Source organism: Delphinapterus leucas, chromosome 18 (genome assembly GCF_059928025.1).
Source record: "Delphinapterus leucas isolate spDelLeu-1000000601 "Yukka" chromosome 18, BTC_Dleu_Yukka2, whole genome shotgun sequence".
Taxonomy (NCBI): Eukaryota; Metazoa; Chordata; class Mammalia; order Artiodactyla; family Monodontidae; genus Delphinapterus; species Delphinapterus leucas.
The window spans coordinates 15,086,771-15,105,197 of NC_143146.1; the positions used below are offsets into that span (position 1 = coordinate 15,086,771).

The 18,427-nt window shown below is 48.3% G+C and overlaps 1 protein-coding gene across 1 annotated transcript in view; it reads left to right on the forward strand.

The window, feature by feature from the left end:
- Positions 1-1,476: 1,476 nt before the first annotated feature.
- ABCC4 (ATP binding cassette subfamily C member 4 (PEL blood group)) overlaps positions 1,477-18,427 on the forward strand; it is a 217,450-nt gene continuing 200,499 nt past the window's right edge. The window contains exon 1 of the mRNA XM_022576930.3: positions 1,477-2,207. Coding sequence (XP_022432638.1) covers positions 2,134-2,207 — 74 coding nt within the window. The 5' untranslated portion in view covers positions 1,477-2,133. The remainder of the gene's footprint in view (positions 2,208-18,427) is intronic.

Consider the following 18,427-nt stretch of genomic DNA (forward strand, 5'->3'; position numbering starts at 1 on the left):
CTCCTTTGGTCTACTTCATACTCTCTCCATATTTGCATTAATTGCTTTATTGAATTAGCATACTGTTCTCTCCATCTTCCATGTATTTATTTTAAACAATGCAGGAAAATGCAATAAAACACCCAAATGGATCGACAAGTGCCATTACAATACAGAGATGGTTTTTTAATGGAAACTGAAAAAATTGACTCATGGGCAGAGATGGTTGGTTCATGCTCAGAAATTGCAAACTCCCAGATGGTTTTGGGAAGACATTTTTATAGGCAAAATTTGGGGTGAGGGCTGCAGGGTGTGTGAATTTCTTCAGATTGGTTGCTGTGAGGTAACAGGGCATTCCAGGAATCCTGTGCTCAGCCTGAAGTTACCGTCCTCCACCTGGGCGGGGGCTTTATTTCCAGCAGAAGAACTCAAAGATATTTTTATGTATATTCCTTGAGGAGGAACCAGGATCCTGCTTTAATCACTGCACTATAGTTTCTTGATTGTTCCTCCTTTGTTTCTTCAGTCTCTTACTTCCACTATTAGCAACTATTTGAATCTGCTCTTTGCAACAGGGAGGTCTAGGAGGCTGAAGTATTTATCCTGCAAATAAGAAAGGAGGGGACAAAGACAGGTTTTTGCGCCCCACAGGGTTGTGCTTAGTTACAGATTTATTCATCTTGCATTAACTGACGCTATAAAAGCCGTTGTTTTTTTTAAAATTGAAGTATAGTTGATTTACAACGTTGTGTTAAAAGCCATTATTAATAACACCATTTTAGCCAAGGTACATGGGAAATTATCAAAGTGATCTTGTTATAAGCACCAAGAACTTTGATCTTCCCTCATTTAGGGTAGAAGGGATGAGAAACTGCTGAGCTGGTAAGATGGCCACACAAATAACTAAACACTTATGAGTGGGAGCCCAAGATTTTGTTCATTCAGCCCTACAGTCATTCATTCACTCAAGGTGCATTCTAGGTACTTTCCACACACACTGTCCATCCACCAGACCATGCTGGACTCTCTCTTGAGTCCAAATCAGAATTCATCATTTATTGATTTTAAGACCTTGGTCAAGTTCTGTCCTTAAGCCTCATCTTTTTCATCTGTGAAATAGGGATAATAATGCCTTCTTAAATAGGGCATTGTTAGAGTTAAAAGTGAGATCCGGTCCCCAGAAATTTGAAAAACCGTGTTTTGTAAACATATGTCACTGTTCTTCCACTAGGATCTGAGCACATGACGAAAGAAATCATAAGGCAGTCTCTCTCCCCCATATTCCCCTTTCCTCATCTAAGAGGGCAGCAAAAAGCTCACAGAGGTCCCTCGCACAGTGCAGCAATGTGAGATGCTAAAAGCCTGTCCCCAGTGGCAACATGCAGTCATCTTCCAAAATCATTTGAGTTCTAACCCTGTGTTACTTTTCTCTAGCTCTTGCAGCTCTACGAACATAATCTGTGCTAAACCCTGCTGTTGTCCGTGGTCAAATGCTCGGCCGCAGGTAGGAGACCTTCCCCCAGGACTCCAGTTTGGTCAGGATGAGGGCAGGGGGCCCAGAGGGCAGACTGCTAACGCCTTCTGCCCGCTTTCTCCTGGCGTTTGGAAAGCGGCTGCCGAGGGGGCGTTTCTGAGCAGCAGGGGCGGGCAGATATGGCGCCTCCCCTCTCCACCGTCTGGGTGGGTGCCTGGGCTGGCAGCAAGAACTACGGCAGAGTTTGCAGCCAGGTGTCAGCACGTGGCCGCCTAGGCGCGGAGCCCGGTGTTCCCTGCGCTCGGCCTACCCGCCTCTATCCAAAGGCGCCGGCGACCTTGCCTCACACCTTCGCCAGGCTCCCTACTGCGTCCGCGCGGCCAACCTTTTGTGCCGCCGCCCCCGCACGAGGCCTGTAGCTCTAGGCTCCCAGGGATCCGGCATCAGCGCATTGCCGGCTTCCTCCAGGCGGCCCCGGGAGGCGGTGCGGCCTGGGAGGCGGGGACCCGGAGGGCCACAAGCGCTCCGCTCCCGGAAGCGAGTGGTTCTCTGGCTCCCGGAGCGCGGATCCGCGCGGCAGCCTGAGGTCCAGCATCCCAGCCGACGCCTCCAGGAGCAGCGGGAGCGACGCCCACGCCGGAGCAGCGCCACCCCGGCCAGCGCCCGTCCTGGCCCGCAAGATGCTGCCGGTGTACCCGGAGGTGAAGCCCAACCCGCTGCAGGACGCGAACCTCTGCTCCCGCGTGTTGTTCTGGTGAGCGCCCCGCCTGAGCCGTGACACCCCTTGCCGCCGCGGGCCGGCGCCTGGCGCCTTTCAGGGGCAGAGGGCTGCGGCGAGCAAGCGGTTTCCGCCGGCGCCCAGGCCGCTGGGCTTCTTGCTGCTGGCGGGGCCGCCCCGCACTAGCCGCCTGGTACCCGCCTGCGCGCGGCGGCGGAGGACAGGGCCGGCGATTGGGACCTGGCGGCGGCGGCACCGGGTGTCCCTGCCTTTCCGCTCGCCGCCGCGCCGGCTTCCAGTTCCCGGGAGCGGCGGGAGCAGGAGGCGGGGAGGCTGAGACCCTAGGCTGCCCGCTGGGAACTGGCCGCCAGCGGGAGGAGGGACTGCACCCTCCCCAGCCCCCGACTCCACCTCTGAACTGCACCCTTGTTTCCTTTTTTCGTAAGCAAGCAGCTTATGAACAGCTTCCTTTATGTGACTAGTGCCCTGGACCAGTCGCCGTCTTCCAATAATGTCCCCACCTTTCACCATATTCCTTACGTCTTATATGACGGCAGCGTTCCAACTCCTCCGGGCTCCCTCTGTGTCTGTGACCCTGTCTCCCTCCCTCCCTCTCTCCGTGTGCGTCTCTCAGTGTCCTGGTACGTAGTTAGGGCAAATTTCTAGTGGATTAAAAAACACTCTTAATTTGTATTTAATGAACGGGGACACTATTCGAGAACACGTTTTGCTTTTGCCTGGGACTCACAGCCACGACTGGAGTGTGTATTTGATCAGCCCTTTCCCTGTTGGGAATCTTTCCACTTTCACCTTTGAGGACCACTCTGGGCGTGGGGTCCCTGAAGTCTGTGGGGTCTTACCCAGCTCTCTAGCCTTCAGAGAAGTGTTCTGTGGTCTTGGTGCAGGTGGTCTGCCCAGGAGTCCCATGGTCTTGAAACCACTGAAGAGTCCTTGAGTTGAGAGGAAACACCAATGAAAAATGGTTCAGAGAGGAGCTCTTAACTGAAGTTTTCCATCTAGTAGCTGGGACTACTAACTTCAACCTTTGGGCTTTAGTCACACTTGCTTGATTGTTAGATCTTTTGTTTCAGGACCCTAACCCATTCATCTTTCCCATATATTCTATTTCCTGTTTTTAATGGGACAGCCTAGGGGATCCCCCGGGGATGGGAGCTCCTATGCTTGTTTTGGTGGTGGTGTTTTCAGTTTGTGTAGCTACGTCTCTTGGCCATTTGGTGGCCTTTCAGGAGCAAGAGGGTCCTAGAAGAAGAAGCATGGGTGTGGTTACAGTAACCTCAGGCAGGGCGAGGAACTCTCCAAGCCCATTCTGTTGGTGGACTTTGAAAATGTATGCGAATGGAAATGGGAAGGTGAGGACTTCTCATTGATTTTGGTAGGCATCCATTTCCAGTTTTCCTGCTGGAGGGCAAGGACCTATTATCTCTTATTTTACAGCTGAAGGCACCGAAGCAGAGAGTTTGAATAAGTTGTCTACCATCACACAGCTAGTAAGTGGTGGAGAGGGGCCGTTAACCAGGCAGTCTGGCTTCTGAGCCTGTGTTCCCTGTGTATGTAACTGCAGTTCTGAGCTGCTTCTGTTTGTATACTCGTTGGTAAACGCACAGAGAAGGCGATTGCAAACACATCTTTGTTCTTGTCGGCAGGAGTTTCTCAAGGGAAGTTCTTAGCAGCTGTTGGAGGTCATGGTGTGTGATACATCTCTATAACCAAGCTAAAGGGCGGCTGTTCTCAAAGTATGGTTCTCAGCATCATCACCTGGGCGTTTGTTAGAAATGCAAATTCCCCTGCACTCATTCTAGGCCAGTTCTGTAAAATTAGAAACTCTTGGGATGGGGTTTAAAACAAGCACTCCAGGTGATTCTTTTTTTTAAACATCTTTATTGGAGTATAATTGCTTTACAATGGTGTGTTAGTTTGTGCTTTATAACAAAGTGAATCAGTTATACATATGTTCCATATCTCTTCCCTCTTGCGTAAGCACTCCAGGTGATTCTGACGGAAGGTTGGTGCTGGCTACAGCTTTAAGTCACTTCTCCCACTGGCATTGTTACTTCAGTATTAACTTTTAAAAAGGGGTCCAGGACTTCCCTGGCGGTCCAGTGGTTAAGACCCCACTTTTCCACTGCAAGGGGCACGGGTATGATCCCTGGTCCAGGAACTAAGATCCCGTATGCCACGCGGCCAAAATAAGAAAGAAGGGGAGTGGGGTCCAGACTTTGCGAAGTTAGTTGTTGACCATGATTGCCATCCTGTATTCAAAGTCTGAGGTACCTTAGTGATTACCTTGTGTCCCCAACTTGGCTGTCACGGGAAAGCTGAAACGAGCCCAGCCAGGAAGTTCCGCCCAGAGAGAAGGCCCACCTTGTAGAGAAAAGTCAAGTTTTCATCTTCTCATTGGGTATGTGCTTCTTAAATTTCATCTGGGGTTTAGTGTTTCCACAGCACGGGCTGCGCACGTAGGATCTAAGGAGTCATACACTATGGCTATTGATAATTTTTGTGGATTTTAGGAAAGAATATATATTTTTCTATTTCTGTAAGAAATTTAAAACTATAGAGCAAGACGAAAAGAATAAGGGTGTGTTTCTGTTAGCCAAGCACACTTGCTGATATTTGGTCGTTTCTTAGTCTTTCCCCTAGAAATCTTTATGCACACCTCGTGCCCACATTCGTCTTTTCTATAAAAGGAAATCGTTTTGAATCCTGAACCCTTCTTAATTTTCTATGGTTAACATTTACTTACGGCATTAAATAAGCATGGTATTAAAACATGGTATTTAATTGCAGTTTATGCAGTCTTTCACTTTTGTCCAGCACAGTTATATTGCTAATTATGATGTGATGTATATCCACGACCTTGTATTTTGGTGCATCTTTCCTTTTTCTATATTCTCAGAAGTAAAATAACCAGTGAAAGGCTACATTGTTTTCCATCAGGTTTGGGCCAATTTGCCCTCTTAATAGCTGTTTGTGAGCTCATTTCATTGTCAGCTTTGAGTACGTGAATTACATTTTTCTAGGCCTAAAGTTAAAAATAATATCAAACTCGTTTTTTGTTTGTTTGTTTTGTTTTTTTTGGCTGCGCCACGAGGCATGGGGGGATCTTAGTTCCCGGACCAGCGATGGAACCCGGGCCCCCCCTGCATTGGAAGCGCGGAGTGTTAACCACTGGACCGCCAGGGAAGTCCCCCAATATCAAACAGTTTTAATTTGAATTTATTTGATTTGCAGAAATGGAACCTTTTTTTGGTGTCTATTGACCATTTATTTGTATTTTTTTGAATTGTGTATTAATAGATTTTTTCCTATGAGGTATTTATGTTTTTGAAATAACTTGTAATAGTGCTTATAATTTTCCAGATTTTCATTTCTCTTAATTTAGCTTAGAGGTTTTAAATTATATATCATTAAGCATATCAAGCTTTTCTTTTTGGTTTCTCCTGTTGCTTTTGTAATACCTTTTCTAAATCCCAGCATCATCTAAATCTCTGTAAGCATTTTACGTTACTTCTTGTTTCATTTCTAACAATAAAGCCAGCTATAATTTCTCTTAGTGTTAGATATAAGATAGGCCCCATTTTTTCTGAAACAGCCCATCTTCCTATCATGGTTTATTGAATAATTCTTGCTCATCCCCATTATTGGAAATAAGTGGCATAAATTATGAACCGTGTCCAGTCTGCTGAGACTCTTCCTGGTCATGTTCCCGCTGTCCTGCACAGCAGGCCTCTGGGGTGTGCTCTGTACTTCTCTCCCACCCTCGTCCCAGAGGCCAGCAGTTTGGGGGTTAGTGTGGGACCTGTCTCCAGAGATGAGGGTTGAGTAGGGTCTTTGGCCAGATGCACTTGGCCCATCAGGGAGTGGTTAAATTGTAGCTCCCCCGACGCTGACCACGTCTCAGCTGGTGAACTGTCACCTTGCAAAGGGAGTGCTGTGGTGGAAACTGCCCCTGGTGTCCAGACAGACTCTGGAGACTCTTGTCAGAGAAGCTGATGGCATGATGGGGGATGTGAACTGGCTGAGTGCTGAGATGTGTAGGGAGGTTGGTCCTGTCAGGCCCTCAGTAAATACTGATCATGAATGCACAGAAATGTATAATTCCAAACTAGGGTTCTTTGCACCATTTTCTCCAAATGCTGCAGATGCAGGCTGGGTGAGCTTCCCAGGGCTCTTTCTCCGACTTTGGTTTGTTCCCCTTTCTTAGGTGTCTAGTTTGATTAGTTCTGGCAATTTTATACAATAACTGCAGCACCGTGGAAGATGAAGAACACCCTAAAGGTGTATTAAAATTTACTGCTAAGTCCTTACAGTGAAATGCACAGTGTAACAAATTTAAGTTTCCTTCCTATAGTATATTCTTGATTTTGGGCGTCTCTATAGTCCTCATCTGCTCAGCCTGAGAGGTATCAACTAGTGTCCATTCAGATGTGTCACGTGAATAATTTGCCTTTCTGAGTCTTCCAGGGGTCCCCCAATGTGTTGACTCCCTTCCCTTTGTTGATCTGAAACAGACTGTCAGATATTTCTCCAGCAAATATGGGTTTATTTGGGATCAGCAGAGAGTTGCAATTCAGGGTCTGCAGCCATGGCGAGCCATGTGTACGTCTCCAAAGGGCAGGGGAAGGAGAACTCTTATAGAGGGGAAAAGAGAGTTGCGAGGGCTGTTGTCGTAAGCAGAGTCCATGGCTTTTCTTTCTCCTTTTTTAAAGAATAAATTTATTTCTTTTGGCTGCGTTGGGTCTTTGTTGCTGTGCGCGGGCTTTCTCTAGTTGCGGCGAGCGGGGGATACTCTTCATTGCGGCGTGCGGGCTTCTCATTGCGGTGGCTTCCCTTGTTGCGGAGCATGGGCTCTAGGCGCGTGGGCTTCAGTGGTTGCAGCACGTGGGCTCAGTTGTGGCTCGTGGGCTCTAGAGCACAGGTTCAGTAGTTGCGGCACACGGGCTTAGTTGCTCCGCGGCATGTGGGATCTTCCTGGACCAGGGCTCGAACCTGTGTCCCCTGTGTTGGCAGGCGGATTCTTAACCACTGTGCCACCAGGAAGCCCCATGGCTTTTCATTGGCTCAGTCCTTGGCAGGAAAGAAGAGGAGTCTGCTTGCCTTTGGGCTCTGATATTTTTGCAGGCGTGAGAGCTCCCCCTCCTGGTCTCCCAACTATTTAATTGAGGTTTCTGTTTGTTAATTTTTTTGCCCTCCCCTGTCTGTCTCGCAGGCTGTGTCTGCTATGTGGGGTGTGGAACACCTTCATCCTAAATCTTGCCTGTAACTTTTTGATGGATCCAGGGAACCCTGTCCCTCTTACCATGAGGCTGTTTCCATGGGTTTCCTCTTTGTGTGAGATAAGCCCTTGTAAGAGTTTTCTGTGTCCACCATGGATAAAATGAAGGTGAATACCTGTAATGCAGTGGGAAGGTCTGGACTTAGGTTTGGATGGACTCAGGTCTTATCTTCGGCCCAGCAGTTCTATGTAGCTACATGCAAGTGAATCTCAGCCTCCCCTGGCTTAAAATTGGGAGGCTGGAGATAATCCTAATGCAACTGACCCAGTCCAGAGTTATGGCCTCAGCTTGTTGGGGCCAGGGGATGCCTGAAGACAGGAAGGTAACTTTTAGGTCCGTTCAAAGATTATTCCTTTTAAGATCTCTTTATGTTAGATAAATACCTAGGGATAACTGGAAATGGCAGGGGGTAAACTGAATACTTCCTTCAGATGTTAACTCATGTTTTCCCATTTTCAGCAGTATTTTCTGATGTGCTGTTAAAAATGCAGATGCAGGGCTGTTTCCCTCCCTGCCTCAAGGTATTCAGATTCTGGTAGGTGTGGAAGGGACCTGCCTTTTAAGTTTATTCACAGCACTTACATGCAATTAGTCCTCAGAGATGGAACCATTTAGATAACAATACACATAACCACTAACACCTATTGAATGCTTCCTCTGGGCTCAGAATCTTACTCATTGTTTTTACTTTGTTCAAAATTTTATTTATTTTTGGCTGCTTTGGGTGTTGTCGCTGCCCGCTGGCTTTCTCTAGTTGCGGCGAGCGGGGGGCTGCTCTTCCTTTGCGTGGGCTTCTCATTGTGGTGGCTTCTCTTATTGCAGAGCCCGGGCTCTAGGCACGTGAGCTTCAGTAGCTGTGGCGCAGGCTCATTAGTTGTGGCGCACGGGCTTAGTTGCACCGTGGCACGTGGCATCTTCCCGGACCAGGGATCGAACCTGCGTCCCCTGCATTGGCAGGTGGATTCTTAACCACTGCGCCACCAGGGCAGTCCCTGTTTTTAATGTCTCATTTAACCCTCAGACATTCCTATGAGTCAGTGAGGCAGGCATCCTATGAATGAGGAAATCCAGGTCCAGAGAGGAGCCTCATAGCTGGGAGGTCTGAAGGCCCCAGCTGGGACTCCTCAGCACACCCAGGAGGCTGGCAGTACTCACTGTCCTGTCTGCCTGGCTTTAGCTCCCACAGGTTGGGTGAATAATAAATGAATATGCTGACAGTTAAAACTCATGTTAGTGACTGTATATGCTCTTTACACAGGCATGCATCTGGAGCATGTTTTCCTACGTTCTGTTTGTTATGCTGCTGCCCGAATTGCTGAGTGGGTTGTTGGCATCCTTATTCCTCCAGTTCTGAAGGCATCAACCTGTCAGTTCCCCTCGACTTCTTCAGCCTCACCTGCTGACATCAGATCCTGTTGATTCAACTTTAGACATGCCTTTGGAGTCATTCGTTCATTCAGCAACTGTTTCCTGAGTGTGGATGTGTGGAATTCACAGGAAAGGGGACCACAAAGATGCCACCCTCCTGGAACTTGTGTCCCTCCCCGTCCCTGTTCCGTCCTCACCTAACAGTCTTGGCTTCACGTCTTCCCAACGGGTCTTCCTGCTACCATCCTTTCCCCTAAAACAAATCCATGCCGTCCCCCTGCTTAAAAATCTCTCCTTCCTCCTGCTCTCAAGAGTAATTCTCTAGCATGGCCTTCAAGGATCCTTCAGAATCTCCTTTCTGAGCCTCATCTTTCATCATTTCTTACACAGCTGGACTTGTGTGATGAGTTAAGGCCGATCTTATAGCTATCCTGCCTTTGCAGGGCCATCAGAGCCAGGCCTGGGGTCCTGCCTGGTGAAAGGCAGCTGCCGCTGAGTGAGCCATTGTGTTACCGGGGCTGTGGGAATAGATGCGGGATAGCAGGCCGATGCCCATGTTGTTTTCCCAGCACCGTTGCCAGAGGCTCATTTATACAACACTGAGTCCTCATCCAGGTCGGGTACAGTGGAGCAGTGCCCTATCTGAAGCCAGATTGCCTGGGTACAGATCTGACCTCTGCAACTTACCTGACCATCATACACACCTCACAGGGTTGTGGAGAGCATTAAATGAACCAAACACTGGTGAAACATTTAGTGTCTGGCAGATAGCAAGCAGTAAATAAATATTAAAAGATAGCCATGCCACCTTCTTGTTAGCAGTTGTAAGCTAATGTTTTCGTTTGTAAATTGACACGGTCTATTTCCCAGATGGGTGTGTGCTGCAGGAGGGTATGAAGAAGGTGTGCACTGATTGATGCAGGGTTTTGAGGAGCGGTTGGACGGAGAAGAAGGGGACTCATCCCAGGCAGGAGACGGGCACACGCAGGACACAGAATTCTGCAGAAGGTAGTATGTCCTGAGAATAGAAAGAAGTGTGTGGATGCCCCTCTCTCCCGTCTGGCGGTGTTTGCGGTTCTTCAAGGTCACACCCCTCCCCTATTTCATCCCTGCTGGCTTGCAGACTTCTCTGATCCTTTCCCCTCGTCCTGTACTCCTGACGGATGTCAGTAGCCCGTCTGTGGTTTCTGACGTCGCTCCTCATTCCATTTCCTGGTTTCATGGCCACTTCTGTGCTGATCTCTTCATGTGGCTAGTCCCCACCTGGTCTTTTCCCGAAACCAGCTCCTGTCTGCCCTCCTTCCAGTGTTATGAGCTCAGAGGGCTGGAAGGGAGAGAGCTTCTAGTCCATACTGGATACAGGAACCTCTTCCAGACATTGTGCAATGGGGAAATTTACTGCTCTTATGTCTTCATATTAAAATGACAGAGTGTGGTCTATTGAGCCAGTTTTCTTTCTGACCAATTGATACCCATCTGTGTCTCCTTTTATGTTTTTGGTCAACACAGGAATTTGACTCCCCATCTTCATATGGGGGCCTCCTGGTATTCAGAGATGGGCTTTACGGACCCATTAAATCTTTAAAGAGAACTGTCTCCAGTTTCCATGCTGCCTTTTTTAAAAAAATTAATTAATTTATTTTTGGCTGCGATGGGTCTACGTTGCTGCGCGCAGGCTTTCTCTAGTTGTGGCGAGTGGGGTTTACTCTTCGTTGCGCTGCGCGGGCTTCTCATTGTGGTGGCTTCTCTTGTTGCGGAGCACGGGCTCTAGGCGCGCGGGCTTCAGTAGTTGTGGCACACGGGCTTCAGTAGTTGTGGCTCGTGGGCTCCAGAGCGTAGGCTCAGTAGTTTTGGCGCATGGACTTAGTTGATCCGCGGCATGTGGGATCTTCCCGGACCAGGGCTCAAACCCATGTCTCCTGCATTGGCAGGCGGATTCTTAACCACTGTGCCACTGGGAAAGCTCCCATGCTGCCGTTTTTTTTTTTTTTTTTTTTTTTTGGTGGTACGCGGGCCTCTCACTGTTGTGGCCTCTTCCGTTGCGGAGCACAGGCTCCGGACGCGCAGGCTCAGCGGCCATGGCTCACGGGCCCAGCTGCTCCGCGGCATGTGGGATCTTCCCGTACCGGGGCACGAACCCGCGTCCCATGCATCGGCAGGTGGACTCTCAACCACTGCGCCACCAGGGAAGCCCCTTAAAATTTTTTTTTTTTTCTATGCTGCCTTTTTAAGTGGCAAGGTTTTCAGGCCCTCTTCCATCCGGTTGAACTGAATGCTCTTTAGTAAGGTTTCTTTTAAAAATAAATTTTTTAAATTTATTTATCTATCTTTGGCTGCACTGGGTCTTCGTTGCTGTGCGTGGGCTTTCTCTGGTTGCGGCGAGCGGGGGGCTGCTCTTTGTTGTGGTGCGCAGGCTTCTCAGTGTGGTGGCGTCTCTTGTTGTGGAGCATGGGCTCTAGGTGTGCGGGCTTCACTAGTTGTGGCACGTGGGCTCAGTAGTTGTGACTCATGGGCTCCAGAGCGCAGGCTCAGTAGTTGTGGAACACGGGCTTAGTTGCTCCACCGCATGTGGGATCTTCCCAGACCAGGGCTCGAACCCGTGCCCCCTGCATTGGCAGACGGATTCTTAACCACTGCGCCACCAGGGAAGCCCCTGAATGCTCTTTAGTATCAACATCTTTATTCTCATGTGGCATCTGGAACTGGACAGGTTTGATCTGATCAGAGGTAGTGTTTTAACTAATTACTTAGACAGTTTAACAAATAATTTGCGTGCTTGATGTGTTCCAGGTTATGTTCTAGGCCACGTGTTGGCAAACTATGACCCACAGGTCAAATCCAGCCTACTGTCTGCTTTTGTAAATGAAGTTTTATTGAAACACAGCTATGCTCATTCATGAGCATGAATGTTGCAACAGATGCGAAGTTGCAACAGAGACTGTGACCTGCAAAGCCTAAAATGTTTATGATCTAGCTCTTTACAGAAAATGTTTGCTGCCCTGTTCTAGATGTTTGGGATATAGTAGTGAGCAAAAGAGGTAACAGTCCCTGCCTTCATGTAACTTAAGCTCTAGAAAAGGTGAATAAGTAACCTATAGCATGTTAGATGGTTATGAGTGCTGAGAAGAGAGAATAATAAGATGGGGAAAGGAATCAGGAGTGTGTGTGGGGAAGGGAGGTGACAGTTTTAGGGGGGCCAGGGGGAGCTTCACAGAGAAGACAACACTCCAGAGAGATGACCTGGAGGAGGTGATGGAGTGAGCTGTGCACATTCAGGGGGAAGGACAAGTGTAAGACAAGAGATGATGGGGACTCTGTTGGCCATTGGAGGACTTGGGCTTCACTCTGCGTGGATGGAGTCTACTGAAAAGTTTTGAGAAGAGGTGTGACATGACTTGCTCAGGATTTAGTAAGATCACTTCTGGCAGCTGTACTGGAAGTCAACTAAAGAAAGTTATGGGCAGAAATGGGGACACTGGCAGGAGATTTCACAGGAGTTCAGGCCAGAGATGATAGTGGCTTTGACCAGGATGGAAGGAGTGGCAGTGGTGAGTAGCTGGGTTCAGGGAAGAGCTTATTTAAAGGTGGAGCTGTGGGAGAGGGGGTTGGCTTTGATGGTTGTACTTGAGAGGAAGTGACTTTAAAGGTTATCTCTGGATTTGGCCTGAGCACCTGCAAGGATGGAGTCACCATTAAATGAAATGCTGAAGCCTGCAAGAGGAATGGGTTGGAGAAGACCAGGAGTTTGGTCTTGACCGAGTTAAGTTTGAGATGCCTGGTGCACCTGGGAGAGGTTGAGCAGGTCATGAGTCAAGGGCTCAGAGAAGTCTGAGCTGGAGATAAGATTTGGGCGTCATCAGCAACGCATGCAGCTGAGATGTATTGGACCCGTGGTCAGCTGACTTCACAGTGCATCCCCATACAAACTTCTATTTTCTCTGGTTTTAAGTTCATTTATTTTGTTGATATCAGAGTTCAACATCTCATTGTTGCCTGTAGAAAGTGCTTTGAAAACTTTTGTTGTCTTTACTTGAGAAAGGACAGGTCCTGGGACTGTCCTTCAGGTTATGGCCAATCTGCTAATGAACACCGTGGGCAGTGGGTGAACTTGACACAGGTATCAGGAGAGGTCGGGGGTTCAGAGGTCTCTTATCTACTGGGTAGCTGTTCTGAAACCCTACAAAGAGAAGACTTGAGGCTAGTTTGACATGATTTCCTCTTAATGATTGCAGGCTGGCTCTTGGTGCTGCCTTTCCTAAATAGACTTGGAAATTACCTTCTTCGAACAATTGTTGGCGTGTATTATCTGTTAAACCTGCCAGCTCTTAATTTCATCTTAAGTTCCTGCTATTGAGTGTACAGCGGTTTCTCAGCCCTCAGTATGATTGAATCACCTGGGCAGCCCTAAAATTTGAATGCCTGGTCCCTCCCGTTAGGCCAATTTGAATCATCATCTCAGGGCATGGAACCCAGGTATCAATATTTTTAAAAGGTTCCCTACAAGTTTCTGATGGACAGTGAAGACCAAGAACCCCTGATTAAAAACAATTTCCAAAGGTCAGACATTCTTCTGTGCAAATTTTCGTTTCTGTGGCTGGGGGTTCTGGTCTGCCCTCACCTGCACCCCCTTTTCTAAGTTCCTCTCAAAGCGGGAGAACAACTGGCTTGTTCATCCCCCGTGGGGACTCAGCAGGGTGTTGTGGAGGAAGAGAGCTTCCTCTGTGTGGGGATCTTAGATATACTTGGTCCTTGGGTCCTTGTGGTAAATGCTTGTTGAACCTGGTTTTGTCCTCATCTTACCAAAGCAGGACACTGAGGAGCTCCGAGTTGAGTCAGGATGACAAATTCCAGAGAGTGAGCCATGGCATCTGTGTCACTGTGTTTATTTCCTCACCCTGGGCAGACAGGAATGCCTGGATTGATTGAGCCTACAAGGGTAATTGAGTGGAAATCTCACACTTGTCAGCAAAAAGCTCGTGAGCGTAAAATTGCTACCCAATAAATTGCTTTTATTTGCAGACCCTTATTGGTGTGTTTTGTTGGTCAGGATGTGACTGAGATTAGATGATAAACCCAGTTGGCTACTTCTTTTAACTTCTATTGAAGGGATTCTTCAACTAGGCAGTGTGCACTCTTTTCTCTCTCTGTAAATATAGAAAGGTGTCTGTCCTGTTTTTTTTGGCTGCATCGGGTCTTCATTGCTGCGCGCAGGCTTTCTCTAGCTGCCGCGAGTGGGGGCTGCTCTTTGTTGTGGTGCCCGGGCTTCTCACTGTTGTGGGTTCTCTTGTTGCGGAGCACGGGCTCTCGGCGCGTGGGCTTCAGTAGTTGTGGCACGTGGGTTCAGTAGTTGTGGCACGTGAGTTCAGTAGTTGTGGCACATGGGCCCAGTAGTTGTGGCTTGCAGGCTCTAGAGCACAGGCTCAGTAGTTGTGGCGCATGGGCTTAGTTGCTCCATGGCATGTGGGATCTTCCCCGGGCCCGGGTTCGAACCCGTGTCCCCTGCATTGGCAGGCAGATTCTTAACCACTGCATCACCAGAGAAGTCCTATCATGTCTTTTTATTGCTTTAAATGATCAAGTGTTATTTAAGTCTTTATTCATTTGTGACTTAAAAAAGAAAAAAACTATATTGTTAGCTCTTCAAGGGCAGAAACTAGTGTCTTTGGCATCTCTCAGTGCCTAACTGAGCATCTTGCCCTTAATAGGTTTATTCAGTGATTGTAAATTACTTTAGTCTTAATCTGAGTTTTTCTAACTTGGAGTTGCTGACACCTCCGTCTTAGATGGGAGCAAGCTGAGTATAAGGAGAGGGCATCAGACTGGAGCCAGGGGTCCTAGTCTGGGATCTTACTAGCTGTGTGACCTTAGCAAAACACTTAACCACTCTGGGCTTTGGTACCCTCTTCTAGAAGCTGGCAGAATTAAACCTACTCACAATGTGTTCTAAAAATTAGATTTTAGATTTAGTACAATGAACGAATATAGTTCCATATACTTATTTTTCTCCCCCACTTCCAATCAGGCAGGGCAAGGCAGCAGGGAAGTAATGTGGGAAGTAGTGCAGTGTATAATATCCATCTCTGATGAATGGAGAAGTGACCCGTTAGTAACTGTCCCACAGAAATTAAGATATATGAAAAAAAGCAACAAAGGGGAATGTAATTTATACTCAGAACTGGGCTGCTGTCTGTGGAAGCACTTTGAAAATTATTGGGTGGTGTTGCTACATCTGCCAGAAGTCTTCTGGAAAGCAGTTTCTCAGCAGAGCAATGTGGCCAGGACTGCCCAAGTCAACTTCCGGCAGCTTCCCTCTTTCATTAATAGCGCCAGTGCCTCGATCTTGGACTTCTAGCTGGCAAAGCTGTGAGAGAATAAATTTCTCTTGTCTAAGTCACCCTGTGTGTGGTACTTTGTTAGCCTGAGCACATGAGCAACTCCCGTTTCCCATGGAGGGCTTGGTTGGAGTTAGTGCCACTGGTCATTGATCAGAGCTGCTTTGTATTGTGGTAGTTTGTCCCGTTAGACTGGACTCACCAAGGATTCTGACCCCACAAGCCTTACCCTCTACTCCATCTGCTTATTATAGACCTGCCCTCACATATTTTTTTGAGTTGAATTCAGGTATAATTCCTAAGCCTTCAAACATACATGTAGCCAATCTTCATAAACCCTTCGAGTGCTGTACTTGGGAGGGGAGAGTGCGTTCTGCCCCTGGACAGGCAGGCTGGGCATTGCAAGTATAATTTATTGCTCTAGAAATTAGATTACTCATTGTTGCTGTTAGTTCCCCCAGCACGAGGTGGGGACATCTTTGGCATAAGGCTATCCAGTGTAAGCTCTTCTGTTCTTTTGGGCTATGAGGTAACTCAGACTCATGCTCTAAACTTTCTCTTTTTCATCTACATGAAAGTTTCCCAAATAATTTTGCTTTGGGGAAAACCCCATACAAGACCGTAGTGTATCTGATATTAATAGTCGAAAAAAGATGGCTCTGTTGTTCTCAGGCAAACTCAAAATCCTTTCTTCTCCCCCCTTAGAATACGATGTAGTCCTAGTTTTTCCTTCAACAAATATTTTAAAGAGTAGTCCCTTTGAGCAAGCCAAATTAGGATTCCTCTTCTCCGTCCCTCCTCCCTCCTCCCTCCCTTCCTCTCTTGAGTGGATTTTGGTCATGTCTGCTAGGAGCCACTCAGAAAGTAAATTGAAGTCTTTTGAAGGGAAATTCCAGCCCCTTCATGGGGAGGGATTCCTATAAGGGGGAGACACATTTTCTAAGAACCCCTTCCAGGAAGGATGAGGTGCAGCAGGAAGGAATCCCACAGAGCAGCCAACTCAAACACAGAAAGGGAATTAGCTGCCTTTGATTTCTGGGAACTGGCCGTTTTATTTAGGGCAGAGCAAAGTGAGTAACGAGCAGCTACCGCTGAATGCGAGTTGTGCAAAAGGTGGTCTATGCGGTGGGGGAGGGCTGTGTTGGAGAGATTGAACTCAGCCTGCAAACTGCAGGTGAACTCGAGGCCGGCTGAGCCAGCTGACCCTCTGGGAAAGTCTGATGACTCTGAGAAGCTGGTGACAGGCGAACAGGGGAGGCCCAGGCAGGTTGAAGAAAACGCTGCGCAGGGTCACGCAGACAGAGCCGCTGTGGTTTAAGCCACTGTGCGGTTTCCTCCGCCTCACATGTTTAGGCTGAGTTCCTGGCAAGGATTTCAAGGCCCTAAGAGGTGCACATGAGCACCGCGGCAGCGCCCCGTGTGTGGAAGGACCCGCGGCGCCGAGCGTGGTGGAGACCGTGGACCTGAGTGAGGCCGCTGCGTCCTGCCTTCCGGGGGGCAGGAAGCACGCAGTGCCGCCGCTGGCCTGAGGTCTTACCCCACGCTTCCGGACGCTTCTGTGCTCCCTCCCTCGGGCCTCTTTCTGCCTCCTGGTCCTGCCTTCTTCGCTGTTCTCTGCATCATTTTTCTCTCTGCTCCCCTCCCCTCCGTCCTCAGAAAATTGGCCCCGTCTACTGAGCTCCACGGAAATCCATGCAGTGACGCTGGGTGATCTTTGAAGGTGGGGACTGCGGGTTACCAGGGGACCTCGCCCCGCCCGCCTCCATCCCCCTCTCAGCTGCCCTCGCTCTCCGAAGCAAGAGGCAGTGTCTCCTCGCATCCTCTGCACAGCCACTCTGAGCGCTCCAGGACCCGCGGGGGCTTTGCGGAATACTTTCCAACCTTAAGCAGATTCCGGTAATGCCAGGTGCGATGCTACCGCAACCATGGTTTAACGTTTGTAAAAGCCCGGCCAAGGGCAGCCGCGTTCTTTGCCGCCAGCCGAGGAAACCGAGGCGCGGAGAGGTTAAACAATTTTGTGCCCAAAGCAACACAACTTTGTAAATGGGGAGGGGTTGGTATTGTCTCAGTTTCAGATGTTGCAAGTCCGGTGCCAGAGGTCCTTGGAAGGCAGTGGAGGAAGACTTACACTGAGCTTCGGGAGCTGCTGTGATCTCAGACTAGAACCAGGTGGTGCTTGGAAAACTACATTTTATCTCAGTTTGTGCAGAAATTCTCTTTTTTTAAATCCCTTAAGAAGTGCACCTCCAAAAGCATATCGCACTACAAATGATGGCTTCTTGGCTAGGTTTAGCAGTCTGGTGTTTATGTCCGAGTCCGATCTTTATTTCTGAAGTGTCACCTGATTCCCGATGGACTTTAGCATTTGGCTTGATTGTAGACAAATGGGTTTGTGTTCTTCATATCCTGCTGTTCTGACAGGCCAGGATCCTAGTGTTGTTGCGCTTGCATTTTTTATTTTGTTTTTGTTTTAAATTTTGTTTATTTTATTTTTTTGGCCGGGAGACACAGCTTCTGGGATATTAGTTCCCTGACCAGGGATTGAACCCAGGCCCTCGGCAGTAAGAGTGCAGAGTCTTAACCACTGGAACGCCAGGGAATTCCTGCATCTTTTTATTTTGGAAGGGAATGATTTGGTCTAGCAGCCTCCCTCCTGCTCTTCCACCCAAAAAAGGGGAAATAAACATACCTTGATTTGATATGAAATCAGATTAATAGTAAAATTTTTGATTGCCTGAGGTTGTAGAGCTGTTCTAGGTATTTATTTATTTATTTTTGCGGTACGCGGGACTCTCACTGTTGTGGCCTCTCCCGTCGCAGAGCACAGGCTCCGGACGCGCAGGCTCAGCGGCCATTGCTCACGGGCCCAGCCGCTCCGCGGCATGTGGGATCTTCCCGGACCGGGGCATGAACCCGTGTCCCCTGCATCAGCAGGCGGGCTCTCAACCACTGCGCCACCAGGGAAGCCCTGTTCTAAGTATTTTTTTTGAATTTTATTTATTTATTTTATACAGCAGATTCTTATTAGTTACCTAATTTATACATAACAGTGTATATATGTCAATCCCAACCTCCCAATTCATCCTACCACCCCTGCTGCCCCACCCCACTTTCCCTTCTTGGTGTCCATACGTTTGTTCTCTACATCTGTGTCTCTAGTTCTGCCTTGCAAACCAGTTCATCTGTACCATTTTTCTAGATGCCACATATATGCGTTAATATACAATATTTGTTTTTCTCTTTCTGACTTAGTTCACTC